A 24,401-nucleotide genomic window follows, 5' to 3' on the forward strand; every position below is an offset into this window, starting at 1 on the left:
GGTGAATAAGAATAACTAATGAAAGAAAAAGATGGAAAATAGAAAGGGGCCAACAAGGAGAACTCTGATGGTGTCAACATTCCAGCTTTAGACAGAAGAAAAGCTGTTGGGGAGGGGGTGACGGGGAGTGGGGGTGCAGCTTTTGAGAACGTGGCTCGGGACGCACTGCAGGACAAGGCTGATTGCAGAGCCCCGGCTGCTGGACCTGCAGTGTACCTTGAGTACCATGAGGTCTGAGAAGCACCTAAATGTGTTTTCATCGACCATCTGTAGAAGGTCATGATGGCGGCAATAATGTTACCGAACAAAGGCCGTGGGTTCTTCTGACTGACGTGCTCAATAACCAATTCCTGGGACACCGGGGTTTCAAAGAGAGAAAGAGTTTTTTACTATGCTCATAGTAGGAGAGCAAATGGCCTAATGACCCAAAATCTGCCTCCCGAACTGCAGTAATTTGAGTAGTTTTACTGGAGAAAAGGTGGGCAGCATTTAGGATAATGAGCCCCATAGACCCAGATGATGGAATTAGAGGTGATCTAATTATTGCACATGCACACATTGGTTACATGCTCAGTCACAGGACTTATGAAAGAAAATGGCGGGATGAGGTCTAGGTAACTTGTAGGTTAAAATCTAAGCCACTGGGCAGGCAATGGTGGCTCAGTGGCAGAGTTCTTACCTGTCATGCCGGAGATGTAGGTTCGATTCCCAGACCTGCCCATGCCAAAAGAAAAAAAAAATCTAAGCTACTAAGGTATCAGTGGCAGAGAGAGTTCAAATAGAATCAAGGGGCTACTCTGGAGGTTGCTCTTATGTAAGCTTCAGTTAGACCTTGCTGCCTATCATAACTCCCCAAACCCCAACCAGGACCATTCCAGCCAATCCTAAAGAACACCTAAGGCAATATATAAGATTCCACAAGGGTTCCAGGCACTAGAGTAACTTTCCAGAAACCTACAACCTCCAGATGGGTTTCCTGGTCCAGATAAGTCCTGAAACCTAGGGGGCCCAGCCTCTCCAGTACATCAGATAGTTCCATCTCCCTACCCATATTAGTGACAGACCCTTCCAACATGAAAAAGTGAAAATGGCCATAACCCAAACACCCCTAAAGAGAGGGATGGAAAGATCAAAGGTAATGGTGGAGTTATACAGAGAAGGTAGGATTTAACAAATGAATATGATTGCTGAATCATTAAATTGCTATTTCTTTAAGTTTCCAGTATCTTAGATCAGCTGGAAATAAAAACCTAAAATTGTAGAATCGTAATCCATACCAAACTCTGAAATCTGTTCTACAACTAATTGCTGTGCTGTGCTTTGAAATGTTTTGCTTTTTGTATATATGCTATTTTTCACAAAAAAAGAAAAAAAAAGTCAGCTGTGATGATAAAAAAAAATATTTATCCCTTCTAGTCTCCTATATTCTGGAGCAGCTAGAAGGAAAAATCTGAGTGAATGGTGTGGTAGCCCATGACAAACTCTGCGATCTGTCCCGTAACTACTTGTTGAAGAATGCTTTGAAAACTATTAATTTTTTCTTTCTTTGCTTTGTATATGTTATATTATACAATAAAAAAGTAAAAAAAAAAAAAAATCTAAGCTACTGCGCGTGTCATTGGGCCCACTTGGTTAAATCCAGCTTTGGGTCTCAAGATAATTTGGGACTTAGGGTGAGTTAGTTCTGGGCCGGCCCAGGACCCTTCATTAATGAACATTTGGGGCTGTCTTTAGTGATTACCAGACTCTAAAGTTGAAAAACTGGATAATTACGTACAGATAAAGGTTAGTCACAAGGGTTTTGCAATCACAGGGGCAGAAGATAAAGGCTGTACAACCATTATCAGAGATCAAGGCAGCTGGATGACGATTCAGAGATTTCAGGTATTTCCCTCTGTCTACTCTAAGAGGCCAGAAAGCAACAAGGGATATTTATATAACGATTCAGCAATCAAAATCATCCCTTAAATCCTGATTTGTCGGTTATAATGTCATAGTAGAGAGAGAAAATGGAGAGATGGGGGGATGGCCTTAAGGTTTGTATAGCAAGGAATGCCAGAGACAGCACAGAAAGAAGCAGCAAATATATTTAGAAATTTAAAAAGGAGAAAAAAGGAGAATTAAATGCATTTGTAGTCTGAGGGGAATGAGTCAGTTTGCAGAAAGAAGGTGTAAGGAATAAATGACAGAAAATCAAGGTGAAGTTTTGGAGAAATGGAAATGGGCGAAGGCCCAGGCATCTTTTCCTTTGAAATTGGTGGGAAGAAAGACAGAAGCTGTACACGTTTTAGCTCCCCAGGAGAAAATTCAGACTCTGACTGCTACAAATCTTTTCTAAAACTTATGTTTTCTAAATCCCCTGAAATAAAAATCAAATTAAATAAAAATGTTTAACACACACATGCCTATCTCCTCAGTGTGTGTATAGGAAACAAACAACAAAACAAAACCAAAAGCTGTAGGAATTTTTAGTGTTTCATGTTAAGTGTGATGCTTGTTTTATCCCAAGGGGCTTCTACTTTTAAAAAAATGTATAACCCTGACTTCCTTTTTTTAGGATCCTCAATGGCATAATACTCCAGTTAGCAAAGTGTTTTTTTTTTTCTTCTTTTCATTGAGTAGTAAAACTTCCAAAATTTCATTGTTGGAATTTACAAAGCTGTCTCCAAAACCTCTTAAAGGAATTTTGTAGTCCATTGAGATTTTACCATGTGAGAAACTCAAGAGAAAAATTTTGGCAGTAAATTTTTTGTTGGGCTAAATACAAAAGATTTCATTCATTGTGTGGTGTTGTTGGTACAAAACTTGTAATTCCTGAAAATGTGAGTTTCCTGCCTAAGAACATTAGAAAAGAGTCTAAAATTCAGAGTGCAACATCACAGCATGATTGCCAAAATCAGAATACTGGTGCCAAACTCATAGCATAAGTGCCAAAATCAGAGCATTGTATGTTTATGTAGAATGTGTTTTGCCACAGATTATTGTGGTAACATATGATAACAATAGCAAGAGAAAATTTTGAATTAGATTGAATGTGAATGAGTAATCTGTGAAAATGTTATTTCATATCAGATTCCCGAGGAAGTATAAGTGAAATTTAAATGTTTTCAATGTTGTTCTAAAAACGAATAAGAGAATAGGAGTATTTATTTTTCACCATGTCATGAGAACACACCTATAAAAATGCATCTGTGATAGTGGAATAAAGAGCAAAAGAAATGGGGTGGGGGAAGAGAGAAGGGGTAAGGAAGGATGGAAGAAAAGAAAAAGATAAAGGTACTTGGGGAGAGTTAATTTCAGCTTTAAGGAATGCATGTAGTCAAGAGTTGATAGAACTGTTTTCTTTCCTTCGTATTCATTGAAATTCACGTTCTTTCCACACCCAACTACTAAACCCTCCTTCAGGGAACAGCCTTTCAGATACATGTAAACATCTGCAAGTTTGTCTTCTCCTGTATATCTTTATGTTGCCAAGACAATTGTGGTTTTCATATTTAGTGACCAATTTTTAATTTCTCTTAGGGTAAATTTCAAGTTATAGCTCCCTCCACCTCACTTTTTAAAATTCCCAACTATCTGGGAAAAATAAATTGAAGGCTAATTAAAAAGACTGGTCTCAGGATTTGAGCTTTTCCATCCCTTCCCATCTCTTTTTGAGTCTTTAAAAATGTAACTTGATGAAACATTCATTTCATTTCTGTTTTATTTGTGTAAAAGAATCTATTGAAATGAAAGGATATTTTAAATTCTATAATCTCATAAGGGAAAAAGATACTCTTTTTCCCCTCTGGAGAGTTCACTCTGAAAGTGCAGGACCAGATAGAAAATGCTTCTATTTCCACATTTTAGGTCAAGATATGGACTATACTGAGTCTCCTATTTTCTATAGACTTTCGATCCCCAGCAATTCCGCAGTTGCTGATAAGTGTGTCAGCTCTGGAGTTCTGTCTGCCTTATCAGCACCTTCCACTTGCAGCTGCATTTATATATCCCAGTTTGAAAACATTAAACTTGACTTTTTGTCCTTCTATTAGTACACTTGCATCTCAAGAAGGACACGTCCTTACTCTTGAAAGTTTGAGACATAAGCATTGTTCTCTCTGTGTGTTTAATATTCCCTGTAAATATTAAAACTTATTTAATATATTTAAAATTTTAATATATTTCAGTTCTTCCTGCCTATCCTAACGTGGGTTCTTATGTTTTCTCCAGCTACTAAGTTTGAAAGACGAAATCAGGTTTAATAAAAGATTGTCCTCTTTGATTCTTATCTTCTCTCCCATTGCTGGCTTGGTATTGTTTTCCTCACTTTATAGCCGGAGAAAAAGATTATCAAATGTAGTATCTCATGCCCAATTCCATTTCTTTAATATAGTGTTGATAAGAATGTGTCTTTCTTTCAGTGCCACTCCTTTTTTAAAACCTCTGTATGTGGTTACCATTTCAGGCAGTTATCTGGACTAGATGGAGTTTATTTATTAATGGGTTTCATTGCTCCTATCTGCCCCTCCCCCAGCCCCCACGACCTTCTGCGGGGTCCTGGGAACCAGGAGGACTACCAGGACCTGCACTTTGAAAATGAGGCATCAGAAGCTGCTGCCAGTCCCCTTGGGGCAATGGTGAGAAAGGGGGAAATTCAGCTTCGCCAAGTGGAGAGTTCTTGATATTCTCACAAGCAGTGGGGACAACCAAAGCAATAGGCTGAGCCCCCAGTCTTGGGGCTTGCTAATAAGAAACTTAACTTAAAGGATAAGTCAAGCCTACTTAAAATTGGGCCTAAGAGTCACCTCCAAAAGAACCTCTTTCATTGCTCAGATGTGGGTGCTCTCTCTCAGGCAACATGAAAGCAAACTCACTGCCCTCCCCCTGTCTACGTGGGACATGACTCCCAGGGGTGTGGACCTGCCTGGCAACGTGGGACAGAAACCCTAGAATGAGCTGGGACTCAGCATCAAGGGATTGAGAAAATCTTCTCGACAAAAAGGGGGAAGAGCAAAATGAGACAAAATAAAGTATCAATGGCGGAGAGATTCCAAACAGAGTTGAGAGGTTATCCTGGAGGTTATTCTTACACATTATATAGATCTCACCTTTTCAGTTAAGGTGTAATGGAGAGGCTGGCGGGAATTGCCTGAAAATGTAGAGCTGTGTTCCGGTAGCCATGTTTCTTGAAGATGATTGTATAATGATACAGCTTTCACAATGTGACTGTGTGATTGTGAAAACCTTGTGTCTGATGCTCCTTTTATCTACCTTATTGACAGACAAGTAAAACAAATGGATTAAAAATAAATAAATAATGAGGGAACAAATGTTAAAATAAACATAGTAGATTGAAATGCTAGTGATTAATGAAAGGGAGGGGTAAGGGGTATAGTATGTATGAATTTTTTTCTGGTTTTTAATTTCTTTTTCTGAATTGATGCAAATGTTCTAAGAAATGATCATGATGATGAATATATGACTATGTGATGATATTGCGAGTTGTTGATTATATATGAAGAATAGAATGATCATATGGTGAGAATGTTTGTATGTGGTTATGTTTAATAAATTAATTAATTAATTAAAAATTGAAAAAAAAAGCTGCTTGTTTTCTTATTCTTTATATGATGGTACCATTGATAAAGTAAATGAAACAAACTAAAATACAGTTTTTCCATTCCCTTAGACTGATTCTTAATCTTGAATGAAAGAGTCACAGTTTGTATTCAGCACTAATACGATGTGTGTATGTGTGCCTGTTTCCATTTCCAGATGTATCTGTTTGGGCTAAGGTATCCTCAAACACTAGTCTTAGGTGGGACGTGATTAATAAGTTATCTGAGAGTCAAAAGATACAATTTACTACTTGATAATTCATATTACTCTTAAGTTAAAGTAGTTTGTAGACAACACATAATTTCCAAGACTAAAAGTCGTGTATTAAATGCATCCACATTTCTTGATTAGGAAGGTGTTTAATGTCCAGTTAAAGCATTGTTCCTATTAGGTTAATTTATTCATGAGATGATTAAGTCTAAAAGATCAATTAAGATGGATATGCATGTTTAGTTACCTAGATTAACCCATGCATTTTAACTTAGTATAGCAAACATGAAGAAGAAACACATGATTTGAATTTAAATAGCATAGCAGAATAAAATACTTCAGATCACAAATATGAAATCTTGAACTAACAATAAAGCTACAAACAATAACAGTAAAGCAATAAAGAAATTGTATTCAAAGTCTAATTCATCTTTCCTGTAAATTTGTATCTTTAGGATGATACTAACTCAATATAGCTCCCAATGGCTTTGTCATTGTTAATTTATCTTAGGATGATTTTTATTTATGTAAAAAAATTAACTCACCTTCAATTATGTCTTTACTGTAGCTTTCAAATATTGTTTCATGATATAAAGGTACAGAATTAAGAAAATATCATTTTAATATTCAATTAGGTCTATATTTAATCATTTCCCAAATCTTTCTTCTGGAAATTGAATTTATTAGACTCATTTGATGGTTCATATCATTAGTATACATTTTTCCTGCTCAATGACTTCACTCACAAAGGATGAAAAATAAAACCATGCTTATCAGGTTCAGCAACATATTTTGCTGGCATTACTTGTACTAATTTGCAGGGACTTTGATATTACTTGCTAACGTTGGGGATGGGATATCGGACATTCTGCCAAGCTGGCAATATCCCATGCAGCCAATAGCATCTCCGTGATTAGCGGAAGGAAGTCAGGATGGTGTGCTTGCATAGAGTCTTCAAAGACATGTCCTCTGATTATCCAGGTGCGCTGCAAAAACTACATATATGCATGATAATTTCTATAAGTTCCAGAAATCTCCACACGCATTTTAAATACCTTGCCAAATAGTCCTTTTTTTTTTATTCCTCATAGAATAGAACTCTTTAGTCTATGTTTCTAGACAACTGAATAATTGAGTCTTCTGCTTCTGTTTAAGAAAAAATACGGTAGCTAGGGTGAATTAGTAACAGTATGGCTGTGGCCACGATGCGAGTTTGAAAAGAAATATAATACGTGAGAAATAAAAGGTGTCCTGCCACTCATCCTCATGCTTTTTGTTTGCTTTGTGCATTTCTACAGGGAAAGGACTAGCATGGCATGAGACATGGCTCAGTTCTACTACAAAAGGAACGCCAATGCCACCTGCCGAGACCGCATCCCTTTGAGGATAGTCCGGGCAGAATCGGAGCTCTCACCATCAGAAAAAGCCTACTTGAATGCCGTGGAAAAGGGGAATTATACAAGCGTCAAGAAATCCCTGGAGGAAGCCGAGATTTATTTTAAAATTAATATTAACTGCATCGATCCACTCGGAAGAACTGCTCTCCTCATTGCGATTGAAAACGAGAACTTGGAGCTCATCGAGCTGCTCTTGAGCTTTAACGTTTACGTAGGAGACGCTCTTTTGCACGCCATCAGGAAGGAAGTGGTTGGAGCCGTGGAGCTGCTCTTGAACCACAAAAAGCCAAGTGGAGAAAAACAGGTACATGTAAAAATACTGCTTTTAATTTACTTTGCACAAGGTTGCTGCTATAGATGTTCAAATTCCCCCGAACTTTGAGAAATGTAATCATTGGAATCAGAACTATTATAACAGAAAACTAGTGCAAAGCACATCCTTCCTATCTCCCTACAGTCCTCTCCACTTGCACCCCCCGCCCTGACAAATCTCATTCCCAGTTGGAAGAACTAAAGAAAAACAAAGTCACCTGGGCTGGCTTCCCATAGACTGGAAATTTTTTGTGTAATGTGCAACCCTAGTATGTGATTTAGGGTTTCATGTGCATGTGTGCATGGTTTGCCTCATCTTTAATTCTCCGGCATTCTGCAGCAGCAGACTGGGGATTGTTTGGTGTTTTCCATGCCTGCCCATTCTGGATCTCTGCATCTTATTGCACCTTAGTACGGAAGTGGGTTGCACGTCTAATTTGAATACTGCTCTTTAGCAAACTCAATGGGATTCTTTGAAATCGAGACTCATAGTAAAAAAACAAAAACAAAAAGATTACTAATCTGACTGTTGAAGTAACTGTCAAATTCATGAAGGCAAAAGTATAGCTGTATCTTAATGTCATCAATAGAAAATAAAGAGAAACGGCATGTGCCTAACACAATATTAAAATCAGAAGGAAATAAAGAGTCTGTTTTTGTCTGTCTAAATCCTTTCCTTTGTTAGTGCACTGTAATTGAATCATCCGTTTGATCCTTTTTTCCTCCTTTATCCTGAAATTTCTACTTTGTTGCAACAAGGCTAATTGACTATTGCAAATAAATCACATACTGCACGAGCTCAAATCTGTCTTTTAAAGTGAACTTCTATAAAATGCACGTTAATACAGCCCTCACCATTTCTGCCCTATTTGATAATGCACCAATTGCTATTTCTGCAAATGACAGAGTTAGGAATTGTTGCATTCTTTTATAGCCGGCTTCCGTTATCTTTCTGCTTTCCTGGAGTGCTTTTATCAGAACCTTGTCCTTTGCGAGGAAGAGAATTTCATGGCTGAGAGCCTCCTGAAAACCTCTTCTCTTTTCACAAGTGTGTTCCATGATCCATACTTAAGTCTCACCTCGATCCCTTCCCTCATCTGAAGCCAAAGTTCAAAGAAACAGCAGCCTCATAATACCTCTCTGCTTGCTGCCTTGTGCTTGTTTTGTTGTTTTGTTTGTCTCATATCCAGTTATTTGTGGGTTATCTTCCTACCGTATTGATAAAATTTTACTGATATGGAAAGTCTGCTTCTTTTGTCTCTCCTTGCACACTTGCACTGAACTTGACTGAGTTAGACAGGCCTGGAAACACCAGAAGACATGTTTTCTGCTACATCCCAGTTTTCAATGAGAAGAAGGTGGGAACCCTAGACAGGAATGAATAGGAGTCTGTTTTTAACTATTTAGATATTAGTACTTCTATCCTAAACTTTTTGTGGTTTTGAACTCCCTTGCACTGTCATACCCCTAATGTTTTTGCCTTCTCTAATAGCAGTGATATTGTACTTGTAAACCCTCTTGATTTATGTCTCTATAGTTGGCCATGAGAAAGATGACTGAGACGGTGTTCTAGGTCGTTTTAGAACATGCGTCTTTAGAACACAGCTGCCATCACGTGTTTTCATGTTTATTACGAAACAAACATCTTAGTCCTATTTTTTAGAAGATGTTGGGCAGAGATTTTTGATGTCTCTTAAATCAGGTCAATGACATGTGTGCTGGCCAGAGTAATTTGGTGTCTGGAAATGATATCTGCTAGTATGAGAGTGTTTGTTGGAAAATGTTCAACTTCTGAGCTGAACTGTAGACTCACAAGTGGGTCCCGGCACCTTAGAGGCACTCAGGCTGGACACTGAGTATTAATAAGAGGTCATGAAGGTTTGCAATCTGCCAGGAATCTGAAGTGTCCCAGGCCGGGTGTTTCTGGAACATTTCTCCTCTGTCAGTCTGCTGGCCAAGAATTCTTTCTATTCTAGAATTCTCCCTTAGCGAAGGCACTGAGAATAGAAAGAAATTGTGGCTTTTTGTTTCAACACTGTAATTTTGAAAGAGCAATTCTAATCTACCTCAGAGTCCTGCTATCTTGTACTATGAGAGGGAGGTTATGGTGACCTAAAATGTTTTCTATCGTATCATATATTGTCTTATAGCATATTGTCTCTTATCATATATCACACAGTATAGAACACAAAAGATGTCCTCAGCATTTAGGGCTGCTGTCAAACCCCGTGAGAGGCTGCCTGTTTACATGTCATTTTCTTAGGCAGTACATCTGCTAAGCATGGTCAACACCTTTTGGGATGACAATTTCCATGAATTAATACTTTATAGGTAATGAATATGTTCTTGGTGGGATATTTTTTCTTTCGTAAGGTCTAATTCCTTAACTTATTCTTGGGACCTTTGCAAGCCGTCCTGTATATTATTCTAATCCACCTAATTATCAGCCTCATTAGTATCTCCTAAAGTTCTGAAGTATAGTCAGTCAGTCATTGTGTTGTGGAAGTCACTTGAGCCAAGTGTATTAAAACCTGAAAACAGTACAGTCCAAGTGGGAAAAAGTAAATACACCTTGTCTTAAAAGCACTCAAGAAAGAAGATCTCATGGAAAATCACTGTTTTGTTTGCTGGCTGTTAGACAACATACCATGCAATGGTGTGGATTAAACTTTGGGAATTTGTGGTCTCACAGTTTTGGAGACTGGAAATCTTGTTTCCTTCTGGGATTGTAGCGTTCTTGTCTCTGGCAGTTTTTGGGGTTCCGTGGCTTTCCCACCACGTGGCAACGTCCTCTCCCTTCTCTTCCAGGCTCTGGGTGACTTCCAGCTTTGGAGGCGGTAATACTCAGGTCGGGCTTAAGAGAGGGCCTGGGATGAATACAGAGATGACAGTGAGGACACAGGAGCAAATAAAATCAGCTGTCCTATCTTTCTGAACATTTTCTCTTCTTGCCCTTCAATATCTTTTAAAGGCTTATGATGATTTGGAATACACTGAATGATTTTCTCAATTAATGGGAAGATTTTGGTTGTGGATAAATAGATGGGCATAGATCATTAAAAATCTTCCTTCAATATTTAATGTAGACCTTTCTAAACTAGAGTATCGATTTCATAGCACACCGTTTTTAGTATAAAGACGAAAAGACAAATCCTTAGTTTATTTCTTTCACGTAGTAGAATCCGAGGGGATTGATGGCTCCTTTGTTCAGCAGGAAGGTGTCATGACTTGGGTTCTCACCAGGCCATTTCCTTGTTAGCATTATTGCATGATTTCCTCTGAGGAGTTAATTTAACTTTCAATTTAACTCTCTTAGTCCCTTGTTCTCTGGAGAGAGTACTGAGAGTGACTTCTTAGCCCCCTTTCCAGTCAATTGATTCGCTGCTTGACTTTTTTTTTCTTTTTATGTTTTATTACTCTGTTTCCTAATAACACATTTTGTAAATGTTGAAAAGGTAATACGCTCCTTGTAGCAGAGGCAAGACTCTGCACATTTAGCACAAATCACTGATCCGTAGAAGAAATCCATTTCCAGCCACATACAATTTAGATTCTTTTTCCCTTTCTTGATAAAAGAAAATGAAAGAAGCCCAGAAAACATTATACAAACCAACTATATCTTTTGAGGGCCAACACTAAACCCATGGGCTTTTTTGTTCTTACTTTTTTTATTGAATAACATAACATAAATACAAAGCAAAGAAAGGAGAAAGCGATAATTTTCATAGCACTCTTCAACAAGTAGTTACAGGACAGATCCCAGAGTTTGTCATGGGCTACCACACCATCCACTCAGATTTTTCATTCTAGCTGCTCCAGAATATACAGGCTGAAAGTAATAAATATTTTTTTATCATCATAATTGACTTTTTTTTTCTTTTTTGTGAAAAATAGCATATATACAAAAAAGCAGTAAATTTGTTATAGAACAGATTTCAGAGTTTGGCATGGGTTACAATTTGACAATTTTAGGTTTTTACTTCTAGCTACTCAAAGACACTGGAAACTAAGAGAGATATCAATTTAATGATTCAGCAATCATACTCATTTGTTAAACTCTGTCTTTTCTGTATAGCTCCACCATCACCTTTAAGTCTTTCCATCCCTCTCTTTAGGGGTCTTTGGGCTATGGCCATTCAAGGTTTTTCATGTTGAAACGGGCTGTCAGTAATATGGGTAGGGAGATGGAAATATCTGATGTTCTGGAGAGGCTGGTCCTCTAGGTTTCAGGACTTATCTGGACCAGGGACCCATCTGGAGGTTGTAGGTTTCTGGAAAGTTACTCTAGTGCACGGAACCTTTGTAGAATCTTATATATTGCCCTAGGTGTTCTTTAGGATTGGCTGGAATGGTTTTGGTTGGGATTTGGCAAGTTATATAGGTAGCAAAACTTTTAATTCTTTCTAGCAAACTTTCCCTTGGATGTCCTCCAAGGCCAGACCCAACTTCAGTTTCAGCTGCTTCAGTGAAGGTGTATCAGAAACAGAATTTGCTTTTCCATGCTTCACGTGGACCGCGGTTCTCAGCAGAATCATCAGGAGGGCTTGCATAAGGCACAGATCACCCACATTTTCTGAGACAGCAGGTCTGGTAGGGGACCCCACTCTGATAGCCACGACCTTAGAAGATGTTGAAGATTATAGAATGCCTGCGGCTCTATATTTTATGTTCGATGTGTTGAGTGATACCTATGCTGATTTTCAGGACATTTCGATTAATTCCCTTAAATACCAATAACTCAGTACAGTTTAACATGAGAGAGAGGTCCTCGTTTTCACGAACACCTTCATTATGTTTTTTCCCCCTTTGGGATAAGACTTTCTTAGACATTGCTTAGTAGTTCAGCCGTTCAGATCCTAGAGGATTTCAAGTGGAAAAAAGTTTGTAAGTTCAAAAGCAAATAGCATTTGTGTTGATTTGAAAGGATGTATGTCCCCTAGAAAAGCCATGTTTTAATCTAAATCCCATTTCATTAAGGCAGAATAATCCCTATTCAATACTGTAAGCTTGAAACTGTAATCAGATTATCTCCCTGGAGATGTGATTTAGTCAAGAGTGGTTGCTAAACTGGATTAGGTGATGACATGTCTCCACCAATTTGGGTGGGTCTTGATAAGTTTCTGGAGTCCTATAAAAAAGGAAACATTTTGGAGAATGAAGGAGATTTGGAGAGAGCAAAGCAGAACAACATAGCCACGAGAAGCAGAGTCCATCAGCCTATGACGTTTGGAGATGAAGAAGGAAAATGCCTCCCGGGGAGCTTCATGAAACAAGAAGCCAGGAGAGAAAGCTAGCAGATGATGCTGTGTTCACCATGTGCCCTTCCAGATAAGAGAAACTCTGGCTGTGTTCACCATGTGCCTTCTCACTTCAGAGAGAGACCCTGAACTTCACCTGCCTTCTTGAACCAAGGAATCTTTACCTGGATGCCTTTGATTGGACATTTCTATAGACTTGTAATTGGGACATTTTCCCAGCCTTAGAACTGTAAACTAGCACTTATTAAATCCCCCTTTTAAAAGCCATTCGTTCCTGGTATATTGCATTCCGGCAGCTAACTAGAACAGCATTTTAGAGCTGGGAGGGATCTTTTGAGACATCCAATTCAGTGTCCCTCATTTTACAAAGAAGAAAAAGAAAGGGGGTCTTCATGGGGAGCGGTTTGGCCTGACTAATGAGACCTCTAAATTACTAGCCAGCAGCCAACCTTGAACCGTATTCCGGGGATGCCGCCGACAGCAGCTGACAACTGTCACCGGGTAAGTTGTCTTCGTATCTTCTCATGTGACCCTCCCATGAGTCCGTTAGGGGTGCTGCTGTTACCCCGATTCTGTAGATGTAGAAATGAAGGCTGCATGGCTTGTGCAGGTCACAAAGCCAGGAAATCCTGCTGCTGGGACTCGAGAGCCCTGGAAATCACCACAGTGCTGCCCTACACCAGCCACTGAAGAATTTACGTCCTTTAGTTGATTATCCTTGTTTAGGGTGTGAGGTAAGCACACTTTAAAAAGCCACTGGGTCTGCATATTCAGACTTTCTATCTTCAGTATTATGGGACCGTTTATGTCTCTGGCTCTGTAAAGACTGACTGACAAACACACCCTGGCCGTCGACTGCCACTGCCTTTCTCTCCTTTCAGCTCACTGGACTGCAGGCTCCGAGGTGTTGGGAGTACATGGCTTGTCCCCCCAAATCCTCTTCATGGAGCCACCTCTGGTGATGAATACAACTTCTCAAGTGAAATCTGTGTGCTATTTCCAGGAAGCTTTAGCAGTACCCTGGAGAAGCACTTATAATGAGAAAGGATTTACTTACGGCACGAATCCTGTCCACAATATTGGAAGTCATCCTTGGAAGGAGCCAGCATAAGGGTTAGCTTAGCTTTCCCCAACCCCCTACAGTGAGGATGCTAGAGGAATATATACTTTAGTATTTTAAATTAAAATAACTTTTTAAAAAGTTTTTTTTTTGGGATGCAATATTGTGAACAAAGTGAAATGTCTCAGAGAAAGTAAAATAAAATCATATTAGGGTGGGCCACGATGGCTCAGCAGGCAGAGTTATCGCCTGCCATGCAGGAGACCCGGGTTTGATTCCTGGTGCCTGCCCATGCCAAAAAAAAGAAAAAATCATATTAGCTTCTCTAACAGTTTCTTCATTGGACTTCATCTTTTGCTTGGACTTTAGACTCAGATAGTCTTGGGTTCAAAGTTTGGCTCTTTGTCTTCACCGTGGTTGGTTTGGGCAAGTTATTCAACCTATCTCTTTCAGCTTCTTCATTTGTGAAATGGAAGTGCCAAAAGACCCTTTACCAGACAGTTGTATGGATTAGAGGAAATAACTATAAAGTGCTTGGAAGGAGATCTGTTCAATTATTATGAGCCCCCAAGTGTCACTGATTACGTATGCATTGGGCCCTGGGAACCGTAAAAGCAGAAAGCAGCTCTTCTGTTAAAGTTTAGTGTCACCTATTTCCATGCACTTTTTTTCAGGTGCAGAGGAGAATGATGTCCATAAAAGGAATGCTCATTCACAGCACCATACCATTATAATTTGAATAGCTGTAGTTAGCAGTACATTAAGGAATAACAAAGGCCTATGAAGAGAGCATGGATTTTGTGAGAACAGGCGGCTTCTGCTCCTGGTCACCCCTTGCTGATACTGCCATGGACCAGTCTCTGAGTTGCCCTCAGCTTGGCCTTCTGAGCTTTTAAACAGAATCATAGTATTATCTTATCTGCTTTCAAAGTCTGATGATGTTCAGGTTCTATGAGACTATTTCTAAGGGTTTCTTTTTAAGGCAGAATGCTTTAAAGCAACGTGCTATGCTAGCATACTACACCAGTGGCACAGCTCTTTTGACATAATGCTTGACTTCCCGTTGGCAAACACGTAAACTAGTAATACAAAATGTGCTGAAAGGATGAACTTAAACCCTGGCGATTTACCCTCTAGGGTATGACTTCTCTCTTTATTTGAAAAATGCAATCATTGGAAGTTGAAACTGGGTTCAGAGAGGAGAATGTTATTCAGTTCACTCATTCTCTTTTCCTCTTTGTGCACAGTCATCTTTTTTTTTTTTTTTTGTAATTCTAGCAGGTTTGCTAATGCAATTTATGGCTTTAGGAACAGCCTATTATGAGATCAGAAACTCAAAGTGTCTGAAGTAGGAGACTGACATGAGTGTATTGATGCAAATATAAATCCTACCCAGAATATAACATGCTAACTGAAAACACACAACCGTTTCCAGTTGATAAATGCATCACTTGCTACTGGGCATAGAGCTATGCTAAGAAAGCAAATCAAATTTTTTCAGATTGATTGCATCTGAAAATTGATCTGCTTCAGGATTCAGATACCCCAAGAAAGATCCCTTTTAACTCCTGCATTCATTCACTTCTCCTCTCTGCACTTCACGACATGTAACGTGCCTTCCGGAGCTGTGAGCTCTCCATGTGGCCATCAGCAGATGCTATGGTACAAGCATACGCATGTCCTTTGAGCTGCCCCTGCCTCACAAGACGCTTGAACTTACCTTGTCTGTTGGTTACTTCCTGGCTGTGCGTGAACCTCAATACATTTGTAATCATGATCTCAGGAACCATGAAAATTCAGAAAGAAAGAGGGAGAGAGTGAGAGAGCATGAACCAGCTGCCTTGATCTCCGAACATGGGTGTATAATGTAGAGTTGTAGTCAATGTAAGGTATTTTATTAAGAAGTGCTATGGAAATCTAACTATTACATGGAGTCTTATTATTCCACAGCAGGACGTGTAAAGGCTGTTACATCACAGGGCATAAGGCATGTTTAGTCAGCTGGAGAGTGGTAATCTGAGGGGTCTGTACGGCTCTGTCCTGAAAGGTCACTGCACAGTGCTGTTAACATAAGAAAGAAGTTAAGCTAACTGGCCATTCCCTCTCATAAAATAATACCCCATCTAATGTCCTCGTCATGTTAATCTTCTGTTCTTCTTGAAGACTATTGAATTACAGATAAATAATCATCCGAAACATGTTCTTTTGTTCTTTTTTTCTCAGCAGATTTTAAATGTGGGTCCTGGAGGAGGTAGGGTGCCACCTGAGGGGGAGACTGAGGCTGTAAGATGTGAGAGAAGACAGTGTGTTCCTCTCGGGTCCCCAGGGGCGAGGGAGGGGCGCGAGGAGTCTGTGGGGGCTCTGTTAGCTTGGGGGACTCACCCAGCAAGCACTGCCCACAGCAGAGGGAGAGGGCCCGGGGCTGGCGCCTTTTTTGGGTCCAGGGGTGGCAGCCAGGGGGACTCCCGGGTGTCAAGTGTGGGTGAGTTTAAAGCAAGCGCCCAGAAAGGGAGAGAGGCTGGGGGTCCAAGGGGGTGTTGGGCTTTTCATTTGGGGCCCGCTGTGGGTTCTGGGCGAGGCATGGAGGTCAAGGATGGACACGGGCCAGGCCTGGGCAGCTGCTTGTTAACAGGTCCAAGGTCAAGTGGAGGGCACCCCTCCCCCGAGGTGGCCGAAACGTCTGGTGGTTACAGCACCTTACTCAGCATGAAAGTAAAAACATTTAAATGTCTAAAACCCACAAGAATAAACAAGGCTTTTAGCCCTTTAAAAGCCCTTGTTTTGGGGCTGGGCCACCGTGGCTCAGCAGGCAGAGTTCTCACCCGCCATGCCAAAGACCCAGTTCGATTCCGGGTGCCTGCCCTAGCAAAAAATAAATAAAAGCCCTTGCTTTGGTTTCCTGGCAGATAAAACAAATACCATGCAGAACGGGTTGCTTGAACAGGGGGAATTTATCTTTGGTTTCCTGGCAGATAAAACAAATACCATGCAGAACGGGTTGCTTGAACAGGGGGAATTTATCGGTTCACAGTTGGGCTAGGAGAAATACAAAATCCAGGCATCAGCAAGGTAGGCTTTCTCCCGAAGACTGTGGCACTCTGGGGCTGGCTGCTTGCAATCTCTGGTCCTTGGCTTCTCCATCACACGGAGATGCACAGGGCCACATCTTCTCCTTTGTCCCTGGGTTCCGCTGACTTCCAGAAGGGCGCAGCTTAACTAGTAACGTCTCCCAAGGTCCTACATACAAATGGGTTCACCCCACAGGCCCTGGGGCTGGGACTTGAACATGCTTTTGTGGGGACATGAAATAGCCCTTATGAAAAGCAGAGGGAAGACAACCTCAAGTCATGAAACAAATCTCCAAGCATTTCAGCATTTCTGTTCCACAAAATGAAAACACAAGATAAGACTCTTATGTTCTGTTTTTAGATGCAGAAACTGAGCCATACAGAATTTTAGGATGAAGAGAGTGAGAGATGATAAAGAGAGCCTAGAGATAAATATTTGGATGCAAATTCTGTCTTACAATCTCAGGAAAACCGTTGAAATCTTTCTGAGCCTTGATTTTCTTCATATATAAGAAGGGGCCTATAGTTCATGCTCATAAGATTATTTTGTAAAAATCAAATGATTAACACCTTACAGTGCCTAGAATTAAGAGACCAGTAAGTCTCCCTGCCTTGATGCCATTTAAAAATGATATTCTTACCCTAAAAAATTTTACATTGAATTACATTTAACTTAATTAAAAATACATATGTGCATTATAGAAGCTAAAAGTCCCTCAAAGCAAATGTATTATGAAATGTTAAGCAAATATAATGAGTGAATTTATGTTAAATTAGGAGCAAAGCTAATTTTTCAAATTTGGAGTTTGGGGATAAGCTTTTTTAGGTCACTTTTATTAGGAACTCAAATCCATTATAAATGTGCTTAAAAACTAGAAACAATGATTCTACATTTTCAGTAAAATATAAAGCCATATATTGGTTGAATTTCCTAATTAATTACAGTAATCTGGAAGATTAATTATCAAGGAATAATAAGGTCATTTAAGATTTGTACTTAAAGATATAGGATGTTATTTTAATTTGGGATTATAGAAGCACATGTTATGATTAGAGCGCTTTGTAACTGTTTTCAAAATTATTTTTTCTACCAACCTAAGAAATCATTTATTGTCTGGTTAGAGGCAAGATGGGTAGGGTTTCATAGCTTTAATACCTGAAGCACAAGGGAATGAAGATTTAGATAGTGTAAGACTTAAAATGTTATTTTGAAGAGTCAGGTTTTCCAGCATTTAGAAAGAAAAAGTGCTTTCATTTTCATTATTACAATTTCTTTCTTTTTCACTTATTTTCTGCAGCAATTAACTTCTAGATATGTCATTGTTCCAAATCCCCATTGTTGGAATCACTTATTAGAAACCCCTGACAACAATTCCAATGCGTGAACTTTGAGCCCCTGAGAGCTCACTTACAGAAGAGAGCCTTCTGAGAATGGTCAACCCACCCAGGAGAGCATGCCCCAGGTTTTCGAAGAAAGAGAGAAATTTGTGATTGCAAATTTATCAGTTGAATGCATCACCTCGTTTTTCTTAACTGAAATGTTAGTGGGTGAATAGACTGAGTTTAATTTGGCAACCCCCATCCCTTGGCATGTCTAATCTATGTGGAACATCCCTTCTTGGTTACTGGGATCTATGAGGGAAGGTTTATGGATTTGATCAGTGAAGACATCCAGGCTTAATTGGTAAGCAGCTCAAGTGGCTTTCATACAGTAATAGCATACTAAGTAACATTAATTAGAAATAATAATGCATTTAAGACTTTATATTCTGCGTATTTGCCACTCTCCAAAATATCTGAGGATTCTCCATTAGTGGTATATTGAATAATTTTTCTCATAAGTAAATAATCTGAAAGAACAAATAGGTTGCGTTCATTGCAAACATATATTACATCTTACCATAGTAGCTGTGGGTCAAGGAATAATAATGAGTCAACAATACTTGAGAATTACAACATGCCAGGCATCTCTTAAACCATCCTTCATGGTTTCCTCCTTTCATCTCACAACCATCTTTTATGACACATTCTTTCCTTATTGCCATTTTCCAAAGAACGGTCAAGTTGCTCAGAGCCCTTTCCCGTCTCCCAGCACTTACCCTCCACTCCAGCCCCCAGGTGAGCCCTTCCTGCTGGCCCCACATGCAGTCTGAGAATGCTGGAGTACTTTTTTTAAGCACCCAGTACTAATGAATAGGGTAGAAACATGAGGAATGACTGCACGAGGAGATGAGGACAGAATACAGCAAACCTCTTTGTGGCTATGAACTACCACATGTATTTAATTGATTCCTCCTTGTCCACCGCTCTGTTCTTGATAAGTAAATTGAGACTCAGAGTGATTGACTGATTTGCTCAAGTGAGACTTGATTGTAGGTTTGCCTGCCTCCATGGCATTGACTCTTTCAATGCCAAATTGTTGGGCTGCCTTGGCCGTCACGTCTCCAGCAGTCTCGTCGTTCAGGTGTAGAATCATAACCATGAGTGAAAGTGGGTCCTTGATGAGCCCAGAGATGCCGGAGGGCACTGAAGACCCTTCAGCCAGAGACCCCGAACGAATCTCCTGTGAATTGGGTTCTGACCTCTAACTGTGATCAGTTTCCCCCTCGGGGCCCCCTGGGTCTTGTAGGAGGAGACCAGCACTAAGAGGGGAGATACTCCGATGCCTTGAGAAAATGCTGGTAGAGAGCAGTGAGGACAGCACCCAACCAACGCGGGGCCATGGGGTGTCCAGGGAGGTACTTTTCCAGATGGCCCAGGTGGACTTGGGTGCCCGGCTGGCAGTCATCTCACGTCCTGGGGCCTGGGACAGAGCCAGCTCCCAGCCAAGCCTCTACTGTCCTCAGGTCCCTCCTTGCCTCACTTTCCATGCTTGCCATCCTTTGTCTTCTTCAAGTGGATCAGAAGCCTCTAGCTCAGGAGTCCAAGAGTTAAGACCTCTGGGATGGCTCATCCGTTGGATCTGGGACATGTGAAAACTCAACCTTATGACCCCATTACCTCTTGTCCAGCCCCTCTTACCTCTTCAATCACTTGGTTTCCGTTCTCTCTTCTCTACGTATCAAGGGTTTCTGATCATGGTGTGGGTCCAGACAGTGGCCACATTCACTAAAAGGGCTGGAGACTTGGCAAACGCTGCTGCCTGTCAGTAATTGTTCCATTCCATGTGTATGAGAAAACTGAATTCTACCAGCCAAAACCTTCTCGTTTTTCATATTCACCTTCCTTCCTCATTAACATCCAGAAACTTGCATGTGTGAATGCACACAAGCCCACCTTCATACTACAAAGAGCGGGAAAAGAAATTGCTTTCCTTAGAATCAGAGATGACTTCTAGGGCTTGGAAGAGACCCTAAGGCCCCATGGTCCGATCAGATGTGCGGTGTTGATTGTTCTGGCTAAATAGAGTCCTGGCTCTGCCACGCTTCAGGTCTCCAATGCAGGGCAGTAAGGCCAGCGGTCAGGAGGGGAGGCCAGAGAATGGGGGGGGACAGTCTTCTTGAGTGGCTCAATGAAAGGATCATGTGTTTCCTCATTTCTTCTCTTTATCATATTATTTTTAAAATTTCCTTGGCCAGAATATTGTTAAAATATGATGACATGTAGCTGGGATCTGAGGGTAGAGACACTCTGAGGAATAAAACTCAGTAATACCATATATAATATATATAATGACAAAGAAGCCCCTGACCACCAAGAATCTATCTCATAGCCTCATAGCCTCACGGTAAATAAAAGTAATGATATAGCTGGCTTTATAACCGGTTGCAAATTTTTATTTATATGTCAGTATGGAACAGTAGCTAATGTCTGGGAAATGTGCATGTGAAAATATGCAAGACCAGTATCAGTGTGTTTCCTTGAAGATGGTATAAGACAAGAAAAAAAAATCACCAGTGCCTTTGGGGGTATGATAATGATCAGATGGTCTTGTTGTACCAAATATATGGTTTGGCCTTCACCCTCATGGGGTAGTGTCATTATTTTTGCCGTGTATGCATATGATTATTAGATTAGCTCTATCCACCAAAGACGTATTTACACATTTTTACCAATTTGATAAATTAAGTATTGTATCTGTTACCCTTCTATACTTCTTTTGCATACTTCATCCAAAAATGTCAGAGTCTGGGGGTGCAAGGATAGTTCAGTGGTAGAATTCTTGCCTGTGTTGCGGGAGACCCAGGTTCAGTTCCCAGCCCGCACACTTCCCAAGCACACTCCCCCCCCCAAAAAAAATTCAATGAATGGTACTGCAATAACAGGATAGTCACATGGAGAAAGAATAAAATGTGACCCCCTCCGCATAGCACACACAAATAAATAAATAAATGGTATCAGAGACCATAAATCCTTTATCCTCTGAGGAGTCTTTGATTCTTCTTGCATGATCTTAAATTACCACCCTTGGCGAAGTCCACTCCGTGTATACGTCATTTTTTTTTGCAGCCTAATTTAATGCCTGATTTAGAAGTAGTATTAATTAAATCATGCATCCTAGAGGTGCCTGTTTTGGCTGAATTCCTTTTTTGTAAACTATGCTCTCCTAACCCCTGACCTAGGAGTCCAGGCGGCCTGATTCCTTCAACCAAGAAAGCAAAGTGTCGTGTCCACCATTGTCATCTGAGGGGGCGAAGGGGCAGCTTGATATTACCCTACACATGTGCGGGCACGCGCATGCACGTGCACTTTCTTCCCCCTTCCAGCATGCACACACCCACATGCACACACTTTCTCCCCCCTTCCAGCATGCACACACCCACATGCACACACCTTCTCCCCCCTTCCAGCATGCACACACCCACATGCACACACCTTCTCCCCCCTTCCAGCATGCACACACCCACATGCACACACCTTCTCCCCCCTTCCACCGCCCTCCAACTCCTCCAACCATCGCCTCCCCCAGATATAAGGAAAGTGAATCTGAGAGAAGTTTAGGAATCAACTAGAAATACCTGTCACAAACATCTATCACTTTAATTCCTGCCATTTGTGGAACAAGGGAAAAAAATGTACATTTAATTAAATGTATGGAAGCTTGTTTTAATGTAAGAGGAAATGTTCCCTAGTGGAAAGGACCGGGCTTGTAATCTGCACAGAAGAGGGTTCAAATCCTAATTTCACCACTTACTGCTTGTGTGACCCCAGGGTCATTATTTAAATTGAGGCAGAAGATGGTAATGACCGCCTCTCACAGTTGTTAGGAGGAGGAGCAGTTTGCAAAATTCACAGAGTGCCTAGTAGATATGGCTACTGTTACCATGATTAATACCAAAACCAAGTGTGCTCCTTCGATGCATCCTAAAGTCTCATTTGTTCCAGGCTTATCAGTTGTTACATCAGGTTTCCACTGTGCTCCTGCAGAGACAGGAAGCTGGCGGGCTGAGTCCCAGGGACAAACCTTCCACCAGGGGCGTCCTAGAGTCTGCTGATAGCTGCGTTGGAGTCAGACAGAGCCAAGAGGTGTCAGGAAAGAGCAAACGAACCAGGCTTCAACACTACACTGAAGGCTAAGTAAATGTAAGCTAAACAGGTTAGCCGCCAGCAGATGAAATGTGCCTCCTCTCTGAATAAAGAGAAAGAAGGAGTATGATGGGAAGGTAAAATGATGGGCCACGCATGACCCCGCACAAAAATAAACAGATTCCCTTAGGAGTGCTTGAAGAGGTGTGTTTTCAGAAGAGACAGGGCATTAAAAGGCAGCATTGTCAGAATTAATGCAGGAGATCTGCTCACGGAAATCACAGTCTCTTCTAATGGACGAAGCAGAGGGAGTGTGCTCACCGCACTGAAGGAAGGCTGCCACCTGGTGAAAACTTGAGGCTTTGAAAAAATGCATGTATTAGTTTTAAACAGCTCATGAGCTTAAGTGTTTGAGTCATCTACTTTGTGATCTTTATTTTTCTGGAGATTACAATTTTTGCACTGGACAATTTAGCAAGGTTTTGTTGAAACCACCAGTTACCATGAAATTTGCCCATTTTACCAGTTGGTTCAAATGGCTCTTTTATTGGTTACCTAATTCATATTAAAGGTTACAGAAAAAAGGAAACACAATTTATAACCATCATGGTTGACCTTTCTTTGGGTTTTTATTTTATTTTATTTTATTTAGTTATACAGCAAAATGACAAGAATAATATTTTATGATATTTTGTAATGCTAATATAGTCCATTCATACATTAAAATTTTTTTTTTATTTAAGGAAACAAACAATACACTTAGAACCACCAAAAATAGATATCGTAGTTAGCTTAACCATAAGCATATTTAAATGAAATATCCATATAATCATTGTAAAGTCTGTGTTTGCACAGTAAATTTCATAAACCAATTTAAAATTAAGGCGACAAGGAAAAATATACAAATTCAGATGGCAAAGTTCTTAAATTCCAAGGGTTTAACACAAATTTAGATACTATTTGATCGGCTATCAAAACTGTGAATGTTGTCAAAATATCAGGTAGAAAGTTCTATTCCATTCATTTTAAATCTGATCCAAAAGCAAAGAGCAAGTGAGGACCATTTTCTAATTCATAGCAGGGGCTCCAGTGAGAATCTGTTTTGATTTTCCCTGGGATTTAGCTCCTATTTGTATGTGAGTTAAAGATTTGGTATCTAATGCCCTTTCCTTCCAGCAAAATGTTCCCCAACCATCCTGATATCTATTTTTCATGCATTAACATAAAAGTTCAGAAATTTCTTAGCTTGTGGCTCCCTGGCCCATGAATTGCTCCTGTCGCTCCTTCATAAACCTAAGGTCAGATCTGCCTTGAGTACTCGGTGGAGAAGGAACAAACAACTGCTGTTTCCCTTGCATGTGCCTTTCTCAGCATCCATTCAGAAATCCAGACGATACTTTTTTAGGTGTGGACAAAGTGAAGCTGCCATTCCTTAAGAGGCGTGGGTGTCCCTTTCCCCGTGCCTTGCTCAGGATGTTGTGGGTCCCACCTGCCTTTTCTCATTAGGTTCACATTGCTATTCCTAGAATTCTTTGAGGTATTATGTAAGTTATTTTTGTGCACTCTCAGAGGAGGAAAATTCCTGAAAAACAATGCATTTCCATAGCACGCCATAGTTTTATAGCCTGTTTTATAGCATAGTTTTATATTTAATCCTGAAAGACTAAGTTTTTGTGGCCTTAGCAAATCAATGCATTGTTTGATATTGGCAGATTATGTTATCCGCCTTTATGTTAACTCTTCTTAATGGAGCCTTTGTCCCTTTAATTTATTCCCTCCTATAATTACTAACACATAAATATAAAAACTCTTCTTAGCTGATGCTGTCACATTTGTGTCTTTTAAGACAAAGCCGTTTTTCAGACTTGCAACTGTAATGGTTTTTGAATACCCACTTTCTTCACCCGCTTTGCATACCAATCTATTTCTTAGGCACACATTATATTCCAAAACCAAACTTTGGCCTTTCCTGTTTTCTCCCACTGGGTACATAATGTTGTGTACGTCCCAGGTATTAAATGTCAGTTTT

The 24,401-nt window shown here is 40.2% G+C and overlaps 1 protein-coding gene across 2 annotated transcripts in view; it reads left to right on the forward strand.

The window, feature by feature from the left end:
* TRPC4 (transient receptor potential cation channel subfamily C member 4) overlaps positions 1-24,401 on the forward strand; it is a 242,653-nt gene that overhangs the window by 90,333 nt on the left and 127,919 nt on the right. For both annotated transcript variants that reach the window (XM_077158048.1, XM_077158047.1), the window contains exon 2: positions 7,110-7,512. In XM_077158048.1, coding sequence (XP_077014163.1) covers positions 7,135-7,512 — 378 coding nt within the window. In that variant the 5' untranslated portion in view covers positions 7,110-7,134. The remainder of the gene's footprint in view (positions 1-7,109; positions 7,513-24,401) is intronic.

This window comes from Tamandua tetradactyla, chromosome 4, assembly GCF_023851605.1.
Source record: "Tamandua tetradactyla isolate mTamTet1 chromosome 4, mTamTet1.pri, whole genome shotgun sequence".
Taxonomy (NCBI): domain Eukaryota; kingdom Metazoa; phylum Chordata; class Mammalia; order Pilosa; family Myrmecophagidae; genus Tamandua; species Tamandua tetradactyla.